Consider the following 21,378-nt stretch of genomic DNA (forward strand, 5'->3'; position numbering starts at 1 on the left):
TTAGCGATAATAAAATCTCTAAACGACCAATTTGCTTAAATGATATATCATGTGAATATGAGGGTGAATTTTTTGCATTAGAAATTATAGAAATTAAAACTATTTTAGTAACAGTGTATAGAACCGGAAATGAGAATTTTAAAGTTTTCTAGAGCTATTTGAAAAGTTATTGTACTTTTGCTCGGCTAATTTTTTAGAAATAATACTTAATTGGAGATTTCAACATTGATTTCAAAAAAGCTTCTAATGAATTAAACAGTTTCCGTGATCTAATTTCTACTTTTGGCTTAACCATAAATATTAATGAATTTACTAGAATCACAACTTGTTTAGATAACATCTTAACAAACATAAGCAGTGAGATAGTTGGTTGCGTAGTTGTGGACCCATGTATTTCTGATCATCTTGCTCAATTTCTCTACTTGAAAATAAAATTTGATAAAAATCATAGTGCTAATACATACAGAAGACATATAACAAGTAATGGCATCCTGATGTTAAAACAGTCGTTAAACAACGTTGACTGGGCTTCAGTTGTTTCTCTCAAAACAGCAACAGAATTAGCTCAATTTATTACCGAAATATATGTAAAGCTAACTGAAATTAATTTTCCATTAAAAAAATCACAAACTCATAGTAAAGCTCCAATTTCTTGGTTTGATGATGAACTAATAGAAATGCGAGAAAATCTTTCCACAGTCAAGGTAATTGCTGATGTTACAAAGGAATATAGTGAGTATAAAAAATTTAAGAAGCACTTTAAATCAACAATATCATTAAAGAAACTGGCTTATGAGAATTTATTTTTCAATTCAGAAAATATATCTCGTGACAGTTGGAAAGTTATAAATTATCACAGAAATAAATTTCAAAATATAAAAATCTGTCCAAGCGCGATTACATCAAACGATTTCAATAATTACTTTACTTTAGTGGCTAAACATATTAGAAGTTCTTTTATTTCTACAAATGAAAATGTAGCCATAGATTTTTTGAAAGATGTACATTCCCCTTGCAACTCTTTATTTTTATTATCTGTTAGTGATACTGAAATCAGGAATGTTTTGCATATATTGAAAAATTCAGACTGCACGGATTTCTATTTCTTAAACAAAAAAATAATTGTGCAAACAATCGATACAATTATTGACAAATTAATTATACTTTATAATAATTGTCTTACTGAGTGGATTTTCCCAGACGTTTTAAAAGTAACAAAAGTGCTACCAGTGTTCAAAAAGGGAGCTTTAGATGAAATTGGAAATTATCGTCCCATCTCAATCATTCCCATTTTCGGCAAAATTTTTGAGCGCATTCTAAATGCTCGTTTGGTAGAATATCTAGAAAAACACAAAATACTTCACTGTAATCAATATGGCTTTAGAAAAAAGTGTAGCACTACACTAGCTATACAGAAAATTGTGAGAGATATAGTTGATGGCTGGGAGGAAGGTCATTTTGTGTCCTTGACATTGTGTGACTTATCCAAATCTTTTGATTGTGTTTCGCATGAATTACTGTTGGAAAAAATGCATAAATACGGTATTAGGGGAAACATTCTTAATCTATTTAGATCATACGTAACAAATACAAAACAGGCAGTTTTTCTTAATAACAGCTATTCTGAGTTTAACACTGTCGAATATGGTGTACCTCAAGGTTCGATATTAGGACCCACTTTGTTTCTTATTTATCTGAACGATTTATTTCACTACACTTGTGTTCACTACACGTGTTTGCTTCGCAGATGATACAACTCTCATAAATACTGATATCAATCAGAATAATTTAAAAATTAAAATAGATAGTGATACCCAGAAAGCAAAAAACTGGTTTGCACATAATGGGCTAAAGCTAAATGAAGAGAAAAATCAGAATTTGATTTTTAGTTCCGATTGTAAATATATATCAAGAAATAGTGTTAAACTATTAGGAATCTTTCTAGATGATAATTTGGATTGGAATGCTCATATAGATTACTTAAGTTCTAGACTTGCTACAAGTATATTTTTAATACGCAACTTAGTTTATATGATTCCTAAAAATACCCTTAGAATGTGCTACTTTGAACTATTTCATAGCCATTTACAGTACGGAATAACTGTTTGTGGTAATTCTTCTCACGCAGATCGAATTTTTAAACTACAAAAAAGAGTAGTGAGGATACTTGCAATAGCAGAGTATAGGGAACACTGTAAACCTTTATTTCTGGATTTAGGTATTATGCCACTACCTTCACTCTATATATATATATATATATATATATATATATATATATATATATATATATATATATATTGAAATGATATTAAATATAGGAGAAACAAAGGTAGTGTTTAAAGAAATAAGTTATATACTAGAGAATATTATAAAAAGTATTTATATGAGGGCATTCTTAAGAAATTAGCATAATAATAAGTTTAAAAAGTTTTTATTTTGCAATGTATTTGTTTATTTTCATAATTATGATATTATAAATATATTTGAATACGCCATCTTTGTAGCCAACCAAGTATACACTCAAGTAAATTTAGTCGTAGGAACTTTTATAAATAACTATGGATTAAAAAATAGGGTTATTTATTAATTTAAGATGTAATTTATATATAAGTTTATATTCTGATCTGAAAAGCCTAAATTTCCATAAAATTCTCGATAGAATTTTAGTTAGAAGAGTAGTTTTCTAGATAGAATAAAAAATAATTATCTAGAAATATAAAATAAGACGTCAATAGAAAGAATTTAACCTTTGTTCGCAGTAGAATCTTCGCGAACATGGTAATGTCTATGAAATAGAAGGATTCGAATATATTTTCTTTCAAGAATATTCGTGAACATTAAAAATGATATAAAAACCATGTGATTTGGATTCAAAATGGTAAGTCAGTGAGTCAATAAGTTCAGTATCTTACATGCTAAAACGCTAAGCCCTTTTCTTGTCCACCACTTTACTCAAAAACCATATTAGATAATTAAAATATTTTTTCGGAATATTATTAGTATTACGTATGAGATTGTCAAGATATACTTTTGGTACAAAAATTCACTTCCGGTTTTGAGATGACCGGAAGTTAAAATTTACTTTAAGTTTTAGACCTCACAATGTATATATGGATCGAAAGGTCTCGTCGAGACGAATCTAAATATGTAGTTCCGGTTGCGATCCGACACCGGAAGTGACCCGAAACGCGCATAAAACGTCAAGATAGAGCAGATCTGACACCGGATTCGTGATCAGCATGCAAAATTAACTGCTAAATGATATCCATGTCTTCATTTGATGAACTAAAAATTGCATTCCGGTTTTGAGGTCGACTTCCGGTTTCGTTTTTATTAGTCAAATCAATAGAGAATTCAACGTAGAGTTCAAAAATGTAAGTTCACGAAATTATCATTTATAGTTTTTGAGTTATTGATAAAAATATTTTTACTTCCGGTCATTGTATATATTGTATATTTTTCTCGCAAAATAAAAATTTCATTTAAAAAACTCGATGTCGAGTTGGTCCGCTAGTGGTCAGTTAAGATAGTAATCAGTGATTGGAAAGTATAGAATTAAAAGAGTATTAATTGAAGATTAAAAATTATATTATGTATATGGTGATTGGAGATTGAAAGAGAGTATTAATTGCAAATTAAAAATTACTTTATGTATATGGTGATTGGAGATTGGAAGAGAAAAAAAAAATTATTAGAAAGAAGAATAAACGAAAAAAGCAATTAAAAAAGGAAGAATATTTACCGATTTATAAATGCTAGTAAGAAGAAAAATATTTTAAAATGGTGGAAGCTAATAATTAAAACATTGTGGTTTATTTGGCAATTCAAGTTCACAAAAGGAAGGATAACCGAGGCTGACAACGAAGACATTGAGTGGTGATTATAATTTTTATTTTGGAAAACAGTTTTATTTAGGCATTCAGTGACAGAAGGTACCAAATTTTGTTAATATAATTTAATTAGTGTCATAAGAATAAAAACACTCATTGCTCATAAAATACACAAACAAAACATCATAACAATATATATATATATATATATATATATATATATATATATATATATATATATATATATTTATATATATATATATATATATTTATATATATATATATATATATATATATATATATATATATATATATATATATATATATTTATATATATATATATATATATATATATATTTATATATATATATATATATATATATATATATATATATATATATATATATATATATATATATATATATATATATATTGAAATGATATTGGACGTAGGAGGAGGAAAAATAGTGTTTAAAAAATTAATTTATAAGTTATATACTAGATAATATTAGATATTAAAAGTATTTGGTTATTTTAATAAGTTATATACTAGAGAATGTTATAAAAATTATTTATATGAGGGTATTTTAAAGAAATTAGCATATAATAAGTGTAAAACGTTACAGAAATTAATAATTACGAATATAAGTGGGGTTATAATAATATGTTGTTTAAAATGTGTAGTTTATTAAACTAGAGTGTTTAAGTTACTGATTTAAGTTTATATTCTGATCTGAAAAGCCTAAATGTCGATAAAATTCTTGATAGAAAAGAAAGGAATTCTCTAGAATACAGAATTTAACCTTTGTTTACGGTAGAACGTTCTCGAATATGGTTATGTCTGTGAAATGGACATAACCAGAACATATACTTTTTCGAGAACAATCATATAGAACAATTCGAATATGATTTCTTGCCAGATGATTCTGGAACATGGAAAAAGATATAAATACTCGGTGATTTGGATTCAAAAGGGCAGTCAGAGGGCCAGTCAGTTAGTAAGAAAGTTAGTTAGAAGACAGACACATTTAGTTAGTGAAGTCAATTGTTCAGTAAGTTCAAGATAGTCAGTCAGAAGGTCCAGATGTTCAATATAATAAGTTCAATGAAGATTAAGAAACAGTATAAAGATAATATTATTGAAGATTAAAAATTATGTTATGTAAAAATGGTAATTGGATAATGGAAGGAAGTATTAATTGAAAATTAAAATTATATAATATATTTGGTGATTGGATATTGGTATATTGAAAAGAAGAATAAATATAAAAGCTGTTAAGAAGAAAAATATTTTAAATTGGTGGAAGCTGATAATTGGAAAAAGTAATTTCACAAAAACAAGGATAACCGACGCTGAGAACGAAGACATTGAGTGGTGATTAAAATCTTTATTTTGGAGAACATTTTATTTAGGCATTCAGTGAAAGAAAGGTACAAAATTTTGTTAATATAATTTAGTTAGTATCATAAGAATTTCAATTTTAAAGATAGTTTGTTTAAAATTTACATTATCTATATAATTTAATAAGTTTCATAAGAATTTTAATTTAAAGATAGTTTATTTTAAACTTTACATTGGTTATGTTAGATATATATGTGTGTTTCATAATAGATATAATAAAAATAATTTCAAAAAGTGCTTACAAACTAATTCTTTGTGAACCGCGATAAAAAACCTATATATATTATTAAAAAACACTCATTGCTCATCATTCACAAATAAAACATCATAACTATATATATATATATATATATATATATATATATATATATATATATATAGATATTATATGAGACGCTGAAATTCATGCCAACAAAGGTAAGTTTAACATAAACTCCAATGTCCATGATCACAATACAAGACCTAGAAATGCTATTAGAGCACAACGTTTTAGGTTGACAAAGAGCATAAAAAATTCGACTGATGTTAGTTTGTTTAACTTTTTACCAGATGAAGTAAAAAGTCTTCACTTGTTATCGTTTAAGCTTAAAATCAAATCACACTTTTTGAAACATTGTTTCTATTCAAAAACGGAGTACCTAAGTACAGCTTTTACACAATAGTACTAGTTTGGTTAGGATATTTGCCTATTATAATTATATTTCATATTTTTTATAATTCCATTAAGTGTGTTTGTCGTTTTTTTTTTAATTGTTAATATTAAATATATACATGTTTGTAATGTGTAAATTCGCCAAAAATTTTATATGTATTGTCACTATTCCTTTGACTTGTCAAAAACAAAATTATTTTTGTATATTTGATTAAATAAATTCTATTCTATATATATATATATATATATATATATATATATATATATATATATATATATATATATATATATATATATATATGTATATATATATATATATATCCATACATCATTCTGGCATCATATTTTGTTAAAAGTAACGGGTTATGATACATTGAACCTACCTATTGTATCTTCTCTCCAATTGGTCCAGTTGTGACGTATAGCGCCTCAAATGATGAGATTTAACCAAAAAAATACAATAGGACAGGAAAATCACAGCAGCATGTCAAAAAGGCCTTAGTTATATATCTTCGCTTCTATAAGTCCAATAGTGACGTACAGTACCTCAAATGATAGGATTTAACTAATCAAATACAATGAAATAGAAAAATCAAATACAGCAACATATCAAAAGGGCATTAGTCACGTATCTTCGGTCCTATTAGTCCAATCGTTACGTATAGTACCTCAAATGATAGGATTTAACCAATAGAATATAATGAGGTAGAACAATCAAATACAGCAGCATGTCAAAAAGGCCTTAGTTACGTTTCTTTTGTCCTATTAGTCCAATTGTGACGTACAGTACCTCAAATATTAGTCCAATCGTAATGTACAGTATTTCAAAATTCAACCAATAGAATACAATGAGACAGAAAGAAACGGCAGTATGTCAATAGGGCCTTAGTTATGTATTTTTGGTCGTACAATCGTGACGTGCAATGCCTAAAATGATAGGATTAAAAAAAATACAATAAGACAGAAAACTCAAATACAGCAACATGTCAAATGTACCTTAGTTATGTATATGAATCTTTGGTCCTATTAGTCCAATGACTTAGAAATCAAATACAGTTACTCTTACCGACAATGTAAAAAATCAAAAGATTACCACTTAATTTTCCCGAAAAGCCCTCAATTTTGCAGTAATTTATAAATTTTAATAAACTCGTGTTTACATAGTGATATTTATTATAACTAATCAAAATTATGGAACTTAATGAGTTACTAAAGTGTGATATATTTCATATAGATCAACCAAAGTGATTCAATTTGTTTATCCCAAAGAGCAATTATTTAAACGACCGTACTTGTCCAGACAGTCATTCTGTATTCTGTATACAGACTTGTATTTTGTAAATCGTACTCGCTTTTATAAGAGTTCATTTTTAAGATATTTTAAAAAAATTGCAACATTTTATTAAATTTGTTATTAAAAATGGGTATGAAAGAGAGCTGAATTTTTAGCTTTTATACATTCATAATAACTTTGACATTTTTCATGTCTCAATGAAAAGCTGGTGAAAAAAACACAATTTTCAAAAAACAACAAAACCTATGACTAATAGGAACCAAGATAACATTTTTTTTTCTTAAAATCATATTTCCATTGTTTATTACCGTTAAGAGCTGAAAAATGAATAGATTATAAACGAAGATCTAAATCTTATCTAAAAAGTGGTACAATCGTATACCGAGGAGTAAAAAGTTACGTATTTTAAGTTATGGTATTAAATTATAATAAAATTAATTATTTTGTAGAAAAAAAAAATTAAACGGATTTCATTAGTTTATAATAATTATTATATATTTATATAAATAATATACACTTATCAATAGAATTTAAATATTTCTTACGATATAATAGTAAAATTCAATAACTTTTTTAGGGGAAAATTTAATAAGATCGGAAAGATTTAATAAAAAATTAATAAGGTCAAAATAGCACAATTCTTATTATTTGGTTTAGCTAGCCCAGTAAAAGATGAAGGTTATACGTGCCACAGAAGCCGAGAAGAAAAAACGAAGCTCAGACAGTTTTTACCTCCACTTTTCCGTGGCGGTATTTTAGGAATACCATTATTTTAATGGGTTATAACTTAATACTCCTTTACTGTATACGCCATCCATAACTTGGGTCACATATATTTGATCTTCATTTAAAATCCTTTTAATTTTTAGATCTTAAGTTAATAAACAATGAAAATATAATTTTAAGAATTAAATGCTATCTTAGTTCTTATTGGTTAAATAAGGTTCTGTTTTTTTTCTCCAGCTTTTCATTAAGATTACTTATAAGCGTGTAACATAAAAAATATCAAAGTTAATATAATTGTTAAGAAGCTAAAAAGTACCCTATTCAAATTGGTTTTTAATAAAAAATTTAATAATATGTTGAAGTTTTTTTAATATACCCTAAAACTGAAGGCGCAAAGAATCGATTGCAAGTTACAAAATACCTGTAGAGTTACTGTTTGGACAAGTAAGGTTGTTTAAATAATCACTCTCTGTGATAAACAAATTGAATAAATTTTCAACTATTTTTTCGATCTACTTCATATGTAGTACACTCATTAATTGCTATAATTTCAAGTAGCTATATTACCTGTCGTTAGGCAAAAAACAAAGTTATTAACATTTATAAATTACTACAAACATAATATCTTGAGTTTACGGTTTTTTTGTAATTATTTCCGTCAATTATTTATGTATTTTATTTGTTATCTCTCTACATAAAAAACTTTTTAGTTTTGGTCTACAACTATTATTTAAATCATTTTTCTTTATAATGTATAAAAAACGGTTTAGAAGCAAAAAATTATTGTTTTTTGCTTTTTAAGATTGTTTAAAAAAATAAAGCAAAATCAACTGTACGTCTTTACGAATTTTTCGTCAGCTACCTCTCATACTATTTAGAATTTAAATATCTGTATAAGATTTTCTTAAACTATTTAGCGAGGTTCCGTGAAAGTACTTTCTTGTGGCATGGTTTAATCAAATATTTTTTATGTGTTTAAGCTACAATTATTGGTCGTTCTTGAGATGAAATTTACATTTTTACTTAACTAATATTTAACGATTCGATTTCCACTATTTAACCTTGTTTATTGTACAAATTATGTAAAAATGTGTATACACATTTTGTACAAAACACGTTTTTGAGAACGATTTCCGGAATGGAAATCAAAACGTTAAACATTAATTAATTAAAAATGTGATTCTCATCACAATCACAACCAATAATTGTGACTTAATCCCATAAAAAATAATATGTATTTGAAACTATTCACAGCTTCAATTTAACAGATTGTACATTGAAATATGTTAAATATTCCCCTACACAGTCCTCTGGGAAAAAATATCTAGGTTGCATAAATATAACAACTGAACGTTGATATAAAACCTGTTGCTTCCTAGCCCTCTGAAACTAGCCGGCCGGCAAGTAGTTCCAATGTCCTTATTTGAACTTGACCCAAACCGATAGATATTTTTATGTATCGAAATATTATTTAAGTATTAACCGGCAACATCTATTGGCTCCAAAATGATAACCAATACAGTAATTTTCCGATAATTTACCGTATGACAAGTTGCCTATGGACCTTGTTTGACAGTGATAGTTGTTATGTAAGCTAGTAATAGTCTAGTTTTAACAATAATTTGTATTAAACTTCGTTTTAGACTAAAAGTGAGTTAAACTTTACATAAAATAATATATTTGCATAAAAATTAAATAAAAAAATAATGCGCCAAAGAAATTTGTCAATGAAGGAGGCAGTGCGAGCATCGACTCTCCTAGATAAAGGATATTCCACGCAATACGTTGCAGGTTTGTTAGGAAGACATCATTCCAGCATCAGTTGCAAGGTGGGGCGATATAATGAAACAGGGTCGTACCATCGAAGACCAGGGCAAGGGCGAAAACGTTGCACTAATCAATTTGATGATCGTTTTTTGTGACAACGTGCACTCAGAGATAGGAGAGTCACCAGTAATTTGCTAAAAAATGAACTAGCAGATGTTCGAAATGTCTCGATATCGCCTCGAACAGTTAGAAGACGTTTACATGAAGCAGAATTGAGCAACAAGAAACCGGCCAAAAACCCTTGCTTACCAGAGAACACAGGGTTCAGAGATTAAATTTTGCAAGATTGCATCAAAATTGGAGAAAGGTTTGCCAGCTGCAATATCTCTACTAAAGTGCCTTTTAGTAGTGGCTGTAAAATGTTTTGGGGGGGGGGGGGAGGTGGGAATTTGTTTTGAAGCTCTTACGGAGTTGGTCCCCATACGTACGAGGTCTATGAGTGCCCATTATTACTTAGACAACATTATTGTCGAACATGTAATGCCTTTTGCTCTGATTCTTGGACCTAATTTTTTATTCATGCAAGACAACGCTCGTGCTCATGTGGCTCGACAGGTTATTGGCTACCTAAATGATGTTGATATTCCATTATTAGAGTGGCACCTAACAGTCCGGACATGAATCCTATAGAGCATCTATGAGACTATCTCAAAAAAAGATTCGAAGTCGTAGACCCCCTATTGCCAATCACAACCAACTCATTGAGGCCGTTATTGAAGAATGGGAGAATATTCCGCAAGCTTTTGTTGAACATTTGATATCAAGCATGCCTTGACGCATAAATGCAGTCATAAGAAGTAGAGGAGGGCCTACACGGTATTAGTGTTGACCCAGATGCACTTTATTTACCGAAAAAGCAGCCAACACCCACCAAAAAGGAATACTATTAATTTAACAAGCATTGTTTTAATATATATTCGATATTCGATTTATCGAGAGCACCTTAACAAGAACTTTCTTTTAATTCACAAAAAATAAATGTTTCTACTGTATGTAAAGTAACAAATTTATAAAGCAACTTATATTTTGATAAATAATTTATAATTATTATACAGGACAATTTAACAAAAATAAAAGGACAACTATAAAATTTCGAGTATCCGGTTACTTTTGCGGGTCAGTGTTTATATATATATATATATATATATATATATATATATATATATATATATATATATATATATATATATATATATATATTGTTATGATTGTTTATTTTGCCTTTATTCTTAGTTTATTGAGCCAATAAAAAAGAAATATAATTTATTTGTTGTCAAAAATAAAATAATCCTTATATTACCTGTGTTCGATGGATTCAAAAGATTTTCTAGTTGTCTTTTATCGGGTTGAGAAGAAAGGATAAGAATACAAATATATTATATTACAAATATTTACGTTTCTTTATTTTATATGAACGAATAAAACAATTATTAAATTCTGTCGTTATCTTATCAATCAGCATACAAGAAAATAAATTAAATTTTTATAATAATAAGATTATAAAGCTACATACATTTATATTACGTGAAAACCAATTTTACTTAAAATTTTCTTTACTTGAAACAAGAAACAACAAAACTTTAAACTTTTGATTAGCCTAACAAAACCTCAGTTCTTAAATTTGAATGCTAATGACCATGATGTCGAAACGATCCTTCACAGATATAAAATTCAATTGTACAAACACTTACAGCTTATTTTCTTCTTGAGTTGTATGTTGGAAAATACCCAGAAAAGTCCAGTCTCCTCAACGATGTGATCTCTCCTCTTTGGCACCTCGGCTCTTTCTTAACGTCTCTGCAAACCTTCAGCAGACTACTCAAAAAACACCTGATTCACTTCTCCAAACTCAGCTATTTATTTATGACACCAGGACCTCCTTTTGTCAACTTGATGCCGTAAGAATACTTTCACATATACTTTATAAAATGCCCACGGTAGATACAAGGACCTCTTTTAATCTACTTGTTATCTCCTTCTTCAAACTATTCACTTCTTTTCGTTACGCCGGTATCCAAACTCACGAACCACACCCTATCTTGAGACAAACGACTGTTTCCTTTCAATGACCAAACTATCACTAACTTCTCCTGTCTCATGATCGACTCCCAAATTCCCATTTAAAAACGACCGTCCAATCAAAAAGCTTAAATTGTGTTTACCATGATTTTGGAAAAGCCTAATTTCGGTTTCAGAGAAAACTAAATAGCTTACTTTAAAATTGGTTTTTTCAATACATCATTTATACATATTTCAAAAGATTAGAATATGGTCATTTAATACTCGACTATACAAACAATGAAAAGATTAACTTACAGGTAAAATGTCTTCTAATTCTAAACAAAGGTTTTTTGATAATTTTGTTTGAAACGGAAAAAGGTCGTTTGCCAAACAAATTTCTATTCTTATCTACACTAAATCTTATCTTAAATTAATATATACATTTTTGTTTATAATGATTTCTTAAAATTTTATTCCGATGGATATTTTTATTTATTTTTCTTTGGGAAAAAGTATGACAATATATATATATATATATATATATATATATATATATATATATATATATATATATATATATATATATATATATATATTGTTTTTGTAAGTATGAACCCTGTTGGTTTGTTTACTTATATTCTAAAATCTTTTTTATTTGTAGTGAACTGATGATGCTTTTAAAAATAAAAGCGAAACGTATTCAAATAAATCAATAAAGTAGTTGACGACTTTTATTTGCCAATTATTGACCGATAAAAACTCTGCTATTCAACCATTGAATATTCCAAACTTAATCAACGGTCGTATTTTTTACTATATATATATATATATATATATATATATATATATATATATATATATATATAATATATATATATATATATATACGGGTAAATAATAAAAGTAAAATGTAATGGCATGTCTACCAAAACGGGAAAACAGAAAACAAAATAGGTATATCGATGAAAGGCAACTGTATTGTATATACGTATTTATTACTATTGGTCGTCTTCCGTACGGTACAGTCAAGTTATAAAAGGAGCAGTTAACTTGGGAAAGGATCACTTCAGGAGCAATGCGACCAATTTGTGGCATTAGAATTAGAAGACCCTGATGGTTTCCGGGGCAACAACTATCAATAACCACGGAGGAAGCTACAGCTACCTAAGGAAAGGAATGCCAAACGTTAAAACGTTTAAAACAAATAGAAGAGGTTTTAAAAACAATTTTAAGCTAGGGAATCGAGCTTAGGGATGAAGGAATTGGACATTTTCGAGACATATTTGAACAGGTCTACATTAAGAATTTTTAAGTTGTCCAAGCAAAAAAGAATATGTGGACTATTTCATGAGTGTACAGTAATAATGAATGCTTAATAATTTTAAATAACAGCACAGTAGAAAATACAATACGTATTTGCATTTACCACTTACTAAAGTAAAAATTGAGTCATGATTCTCACCAAAATCCGTAACGAATAAGTAACACAAAAAAGGACTACACGTTCGGTTACATGCTAAATCTTATTGAACAAGTAACAAAAACAATGTCTATTGATTAGTTAATTTTTGGTAGTCCTTATATGCTGTCGCACGGAGCTTATTTTTTATTTATGTGTGTTGTATGCTAGCATGAGAAATAAAACGTTATTTTTACGGTTTTGCAACTTTATCGTGTTTTGTTGACTCCTTTCCCTTCTGAAAGCTTAATTATTTAACATGTAGTCTCTTTTGTAAAAACATTTAAAGTGAGAAAGTATTCATACAAATTACATATCAGTTTCCGAGTTTGTAATATTTCATTTCTTTTATTTATATTAAGTACCCAACTTATGTTTGTTTGGAAAATATTTTTTAAGAGATACCCAAATAAGTTATTCTCTAATTTAATCAACTTTGCTTTTTGAGTTTATTCTACATTCTCTCTAATTTTTTTATGGGTGCATTTACAAATAGGATTTGCTTTTTTCTCGTATATAAACAATTTTTGTCTAATAATTAGACACCTAAGATCAGATAACGTCGCAAGAAAGACAAAATGCCAAATATATAAAACCCTAATAAGACCGGTACTCACATATGGCTCAGAAACCTGGACACTTACTAAAAGAGAGGAAACGTTGTTAGCCACCTTCGAAAGAAAAATCTTGCGACACATATATAAGGGCACAAAAGAAAACGGAATATGGCGAAGACGATACAACTCTGAACTATACAAAATATACCAGGATCCGGATATTATAACATTCATCAAAATAGGACGGCTGCGTTGGATAGGACATGTAGAAAGAATGGAAGAAGGCGAAATACCAAACAAAATATTCAAACAGATGCCAGTAGGAAAAAGAACAAGAGGAAGACCGAAACTGAGATACTTAGAACAAATAGAAAATGATATAACAACCTTAAAAATAAAAAACTGGAGAAAAAAATCACGAAACAGATCGGAATGGAGAAGAATCCTAGAACAGGCCAAGACCCAAAAAGGGTTGTCGAGCCAGTGATGATGATGATGAAACAATTTTTGTAATATTAGTCCACCTACATATTTTTAACTATTAGACGTATGTATGTTTATTTGTATGTTCCAATTTTCTAGCGTTTTTACACCTTACGACAGAGATCAATGAGTCAGTTTCGCAGAATCGTTAGACCCTTGCTGTCACAGTACTACTTATTCATGAGTCAATTAAATTCACTCGCGGGTTTTTATTTCAAAGCGCAGATCCATTATAAGACTACGTTGATCCAGACCTCTGTTTGAAAAATATCTCTGGCTGCCGTGAAGCACCAACCAAGAATCACGTGAGTTTTCAAAACAAACTAGGTTAGCTAGCGACCGAATGGACGAACCAAAATCTTTATGCAATATATAAGGGTTCGAGTCGTCCCTAAGAGGGTAATAGAAATCTTTGTCATAATGTACAAGTGACTCGTTCTTCAACTTATTGTGCCTCCTGTCCTTTTTCACCATGCTTTTTTAATTCCAACCCCTAGTGTATCTTTCTTATGCTTTACCATTGTTGTAAATTGAAATAGGTGCTACGAACTTGTAGAGTTCTGTATTGAAAATATGAAACATTTACTGACTCCAATACAAAGAAATTCTCGTAGACTGTACCAATTGTTATCTTTTCTCTTCGTTATCAATATCAAGCTACGTATCACTCTTAAGTGCATATTTCAAAGAGACAATTAATGTAATAAATATTTAATAAGTAAGTTAGTAGTTTGTTTGCCCAAAAGATAGAATTTGAATACGAGTTAAGTTCTAATTAGTTTGTTTATCATTATAAAAACTACTAGTTCTAAGAGACTATATATAAATAAAAGTTTTCAAAAAAAATATGCATTAAAAATACTGTCCCCTACTTATCTTTCTTCCCTTTCCTAGCATGGCGCAGCCTCCCGCTTGGCGTGTGGCTTTGCTGTGTGACTAAACCATCTTTTCACTCAGATCCCGGGGACATATCCCAACTCTGGCTTTTTCTTCCTATTTCAGCGGGCACTTTGCTGTTTTCCAGGATTCACTAATCCAGTCACTGCGCAGAGAAAAGGAAAAATTCCCAAACCACTATTGGCAGGTGTGACAACGGTGTCTTATGAAAGTCAGGGCCCCTTCCTGCTGCCCCCAACTCGACATGAATCTGGAGAGATGCTGCTCCTGGAAAAACAAGGTCGCACTTCCCAACAACAACGCATGCCTGAAGGTGTGCAAGCTACATCTCAAAAACCGCCTACGCCGAGTTCATTGCCTCGTCCACCGCGTTCTTCACTACGTTCTGGATTACCTCGACGTTTGGGTGAATACAATCGCTTACCTGACTCAGAAAAGAAGGCAGATGGAGGAGACTCATTAAGCTCAAATTCCAGTAGTAGAAGAACTTCTCCTGCTCGATCCTTAATTCCCCCTCCTAGAAAATTAGGGGAATATGGAAGATTGAGAAGCAGCTCGGCTGGGGCGGAAAGAGATTCCGCTTCCACTTTAAGTGATAATTCGGCTAGTTCTTCCAAGGTTAGGTTATATGGGGGCGGTTCTTTGAGAAGGGGCTCATCTTTAGGAAGAGATAGCAAATGTTCATCGGATTCCGCTACCAACAAATACCGGATACAATTTTAAAATATGGTTAAGAGTTTAACAGGTCTCATTTGATATTTTGATAAAACGCGCTATCTCAGAGTGAGATAGCAAATGTTCATCGGATTCCGCTACCAACAAATACCTGATACAATTTTATATAAGTATCTCTGTAAATAACTCTCAGTTTTACTTATTATTATTATAATATTACATTTAAGCTCTAAGAAGATTCATGAGATCTGTGGAGATTTCAATTGGTACATTTCTTTAGGTTTCTTTAATATAATGAAACCATTATTGTAAAACGAAAACTTGCAAATCATTTTACCAAAAAGTATTTGAAGTAAGCTTTATTTTATCTTGTTTTGGGATTGGATAATTAAATCCTGATCAAATAGATTAGGAATGAACGGAAATAGTATGGATGTTAAACAATAAAATTACCAAAATTTGCTAAAACATGAACTGCCTTAAAAAATATATGAACAATAAAAAAATTAAAGAATTGATTATTAAATTTGAAGTAAAAAAGACTATATTTAATTCGGCGTTATTAGGTAGTTAATAGTATAATAATTCTCATATTTTTTTTTTATCATGGTAGCGCGATTTGATTCATTCTCGGTTTTGTTAGCACATTTGCTTTTTTGCTATTTTTGCTATTTGCTATTTTACTTTTCTGCAAACACCAATTAAGCTGCGTTGTTGTAGGATGAAATCGGAAGGATATCGAATTTATCTAGTGAATGTCTGAAAGTGGATGTCAATTTGATGTAAAGTTAATTTAAAGTCAATACGGAAGAGTAGTTGATGTCTGATGTTTGATGGAGCAATTAATTTTGGGCAGTTGTGCACAGTCCTAAGAATATTGTCAAGTTAGTAATTTAAATTCCACTAAAACTAACTTAAACGTGAAACATTTAAAAAATTTTGAAATATTGAAAACTTGTAGATAAACTTTTTATAATTACAATAATAACATAATATAATCTGACAAGAAGGCAGCAGAAAATATGATATAAAAACTACTATGCCCGTACTCGCTTAAACTTAAAAAACGCCGTGCGGTACTATATTTTAAAATGTATATGCTTACACTGCTGAGTACGTACTTTCAGTACTTTTCAGGCATTAAGTCATCACATTTCACTAATGTCCATTATATCAGTATTCGGTCTCTCTAATTCATGGATGGTATTATAAATTTGACCTGCTTCGTACATGGTCTTGACGTTCCAGGTATATATTTTAATAAATTTTTAGATTTTCTGGGCGCGTCCTTCCTTTTACTTGGAGGTTTTCGCCCCCTAATGACCCAGGAGACCTCATGGTTTTGTGGCGTTATTCCTCCCTTCCCGGATCGTGCCCTTAGATATACATGATCTGTAATCTTCACTCTCAAAAATGTAGTCATGATAGATGTCCAAGAGATATCCATATGGATCTTTATTGTAGTGGTTTCTCCTTATCTTCTACATCCTTATGCCGTTGAAATATTTCTTGAGGGATCAGCCTTTCTCAATCCTAGGACAAAAGAGTGCCCTACCACTTAACAACTGATCCGCCCGAAACCAGGCAATGCCTCGGTGAAGGACTCAGCACGCTGCACAGTGTTTCGATCAGAAAAAGTTAGGAAATTAAAAGTATAGTGTATTAGTGAAAATAAAAATGGCATCATATGCTTACACAATTACATTTTATTTGCCAGAATACAATTTATATTTACAACTTACGCTAATATCTATATACAATGTTTATGTTCTCATTACAATTCCCTTTTAATCACTAGATTCTTCCTCATAAGAATCATCGGCTCTATAATACTGCAAGCAAATGTGATGAGTAAAAGTTATAACATTTGCACATGTATTTACAGAGGGTGGTCCATAATACAGAGTCCCCATAATATGCCAAACCTACTTATTTCGTGTAGCACCTTTCTTTTGTGCAGTCACTCGACTTTACATCTTTGCTTCATCTTCTTGCATATTTCGGCACTTTTACTAGCATCCTTAATAATTGTTACCAAGTTCCTGTGACCAGATAATCGCGTTGACAGTTGTGATAAACTCGTCTCATTTTACTTTTTTCGCTGCACTCGCCAAACTTTTTCTGTGGCCGCCCGGGAGTGGTAAGCATACCAGATGTGGATAACCCAAAAAGGCAAAGGGAGATCTTCTTCTTATTGCGCCGTCTCCTTTCGAACGTTGGCTATCCAAATGGCATGTAGCTCTGGGTCGCTGCACGAAAAATTTTTTTGGATGAGCGGTCAAAACATCTCCTCAGGTCTTTCAGCCACGAGTTCTGGCGTCTTCCAACTGATCTTTTGCCCTGCACTTTACCTTACAATATGATTAGGAGTAATTCCACTACAGTCCACCGCTCTACCAACTGAGCTATCGAAGGTTCCAATATGATTAGGAGTAATTCATATCTTTCACCTCTTAACACATGACCCAAGTATTGAATTTTTGTTTGAAATTTTGTTTAGTCATCCGCCGAAGTACCTCACCGTTGGTAACTTTTTGTTTGACGGTGTGCCAACAGGCCACCTGGTTAATTTAAATTATAACTTTTACTCACTTACTTAAATTTTCTTTACTAATACACCGACTGTGAGCGGCAAATAGGCCAAACACATTTTTTTGAAACGCCAAAAAAAGTGGGCGGAGTTAATAATAAGCGATTAATGGATTTTTTTTTAATTCTACAATACACCTAATCTAATTTAATCTAATATACATTTTTTTAAAATATTCTTAACCTTTGAAAGTAGGGAAAATTAAAAAATTAAGTTACAGTTAATTATATAGGTATGTATTACACGTTCAAGGTTTTATTCTGACTTGACGTATAATTTCTAAAAATGACAATAACATTCAAAAAGTGAGCCGATTTCTATGTATATAATTGTATTTAAAATTATGAAGAAACTTAGATAAAAAAAATAGACTAAAGCTTGCAACCACTTACAAGTTGTTGATACTTGTGATCAACATGTACACACAATTACTAAGAAATTAAGTATTGACAACAATGCTTTTTGGCCAAATGATCTGAAAGAGATCTTACATATTTTTACTGTATTTTGGATACTATTCCAGTAAATAACAATTGGGGCCAAATGTCTATTGTGCCATAATTTATATATATATATATATATATATATATATATATATATATATATATATATATATATATATATATATATATATATTTATTAACGGTATACTCGAAAATTATGTTTTTACGTGTATATATTCTGATCATATCGAAGATAGGAACCTTCAGTTTTAAATCTTTCCCAGTATCATTAAATAGCCTTAAAATTTGATTTTTTAACGTTAATTAATCAATTTTACTCATTTATTTGTATAAAAATGTAAGCATTTTATCAAAAAACGAACGATATTATATAAACGAAACTATTGTCAATATCAAGTGCCTTTTTAATATAAGACAATGTATGCACATTAAATAGAAAACCACTAAATTTGGGAGAATATTTATTTAGTGTTTTCTAGACTGCTTATATACAATATCGCTATGTTATTGTACGAGTTATGTAAGAATAAAGTTTATAAAATTAAAATTTGTTTTATTATACAGATATTCGAGCAAAATCTAATGATAGTATCTAGTTAGCCGACATTATAATATTCTTTAAGATTCTGTAACTCCATTTTCTGCCAAAAAATTGACCTGTTGTGTTTACCTTTGATCCTTTGTAAGTTTTTTATTGAAATGCCTCAAGAAAAAATAAAGAATATGCCTGTGAGAGAGGTATCAGATAGTCTCATTACCCTCTTTTATTTAACCTCATTACTTGTACAGGGGATGCCGTACTTCATCCTTTTCAAAAAACGTCTTTTTTTTCTATTTTTCGTGTTTATAACTTTAAAATTTTGAAGTAAAGTCGTAATGAAATCAAATAGTCACAATTCAATTTCCTATAAGATGACTGGTTAAAAATGTTTTATTACTCTTGCTGCAAAATAGAAATAAATATAAAAAAGGGGTAAAACCTGTCCTTATTCAATGTTTTCAACCACTTGGATTGCACTTAGGACTTTAATTCGCCTAAAAAATCTTTATAATATAATATTCGGATTATTTGGGCCGCATCAGGAATTTCTTAAAGTCTTAAATACATTTTTAGTGTTAAAACAAATAGTTAAGCAAAATATTTCGGTAACTATTAGTTTAAATTAATTTCAGAAAACGGCGTTGGAAAAGGCCTGGAAAGAAGTTTCTTTAAAAAAAAAAAGTTAAATTACATGCAGTGGTTCCTGTCAAAGTTGACCGGCATTTGTGACGAAGTTAGAAACGATAGGATTGTAATCTGTGAATCACTACCTTTCTCTTTCGGAGTTCTGTCGCGATAAAACTTGTCATATCTTCAAAATATTCATACATTATAAAAACGAAAACGATCATTATTGCGGGTGAAAAAAATACCAAAACAACTAGGTCGAAGAATATTGAATTTCAAAGGTCAAAATCGGTATATGTAAAAAAATGTATTTTCTCGGCTTCCAATTTTCTTCTTTTTTTTTTAATCGGATGTAACTCTAAGAGATCTAATCTAAATAATGCATTACCAAATCTCAAAGATACTAATTTTGTTATAAATACCTTAATTTACTTGTTACAAAATAAAGCAACACATTTTTCCTATACTGTAGACTTTTTTTAGAAAAACTTCCTGTTAAATCACAAATTAACCCCTTAATTTGTAATCTCAAATTATTCTTAACTTCTTAATCTATTATACTTTCACCGTGTATAAGTGACATTGTAAAACCATATCGTATAATATTTTAATAATTAGTTCATTTACCTACAATTAAATAAATTGCCGAATAATATATTTTCTAATTGAACTTCCTAAGTGTCGCAATTAAGGCGTAGATTAAATTGTAGGGCAAGCAAAGTTTGTTGGTATGGTATGATAAGAAGCAATAACCTCTGTGCTGAGGTATGGATTATTTGTGAGATTATAAATTGGGGATTTGAGCTTATGTGAGCGCAGTCTACAACAGTCAATCATAAGTAGTTACCTAACGAACATCATATTGTGTAATTACCAGTAGCTGTCAATAAATCAACAGTTTTACTCCACAACTTCAACTTTTATTATACCTATCATCGTCGACCGACAAGAAGCGGACAAAGGGGCATTTACAAACCGATTCGAACCTCAAATCTACGTACGAAAACTTTCCATTGGTCCTTCGACAAAACATCATCAAAAGGGCGTTAATTGGTTTGGAGCTTCGAAGGAGACGACCCTTAGCGACCTAAATAGCTGTTTCCCAGTTCCGTACAAGATCGATGATTGAATTCGAAGTGTGGAGAAAAGAAAAAAGAAATTAAAAAGACCAGAAAGCACCGAAATTAAGGGTAGGAGCCTTACGAGAGCCTTTGATTACAAGAGAACCTGAATAGCAGTCCTTAAGTCTACTGTTCCATCAGTTTGGAGATCCAGTTTCCAGCAGAAAAATCTAGTAGCATCCAGAGATCCAGCTCACCAGTTCCAGTTGCAGTTCTAAGAAGGAAGCAGGAA

General features: G+C 30.0%; 1 protein-coding gene across 5 annotated transcripts in view; it reads left to right on the forward strand.

Moving 5' to 3' along the window:
* LOC140451284 (angiomotin-like protein 1) overlaps positions 1 to 19,385 on the forward strand; it is an 880,806-nt gene extending 861,421 nt beyond the window's left edge. For 2 of the 5 annotated variants that reach the window (XM_072545031.1, XM_072545028.1), the window contains one exon: positions 15,234 to 15,891. In XM_072545031.1, coding sequence (XP_072401132.1) covers positions 15,234 to 15,851 — 618 coding nt within the window. In that variant the 3' untranslated portion in view covers positions 15,852 to 15,891. Of the gene's footprint in view, positions 1 to 15,233; positions 15,892 to 16,523 lie in introns of those variants that run through there. The other 3 variants (XM_072545057.1, XM_072545053.1, XM_072545049.1) reach the window with 3 other exon arrangements.
* Positions 19,386 to 21,378: the final 1,993 nt, after the last annotated feature.

This window comes from Diabrotica undecimpunctata, chromosome 1 (genome assembly GCF_040954645.1).
Source record: "Diabrotica undecimpunctata isolate CICGRU chromosome 1, icDiaUnde3, whole genome shotgun sequence".
Lineage (NCBI taxonomy): Eukaryota > Metazoa > Arthropoda > Insecta > Coleoptera > Chrysomelidae > Diabrotica > Diabrotica undecimpunctata.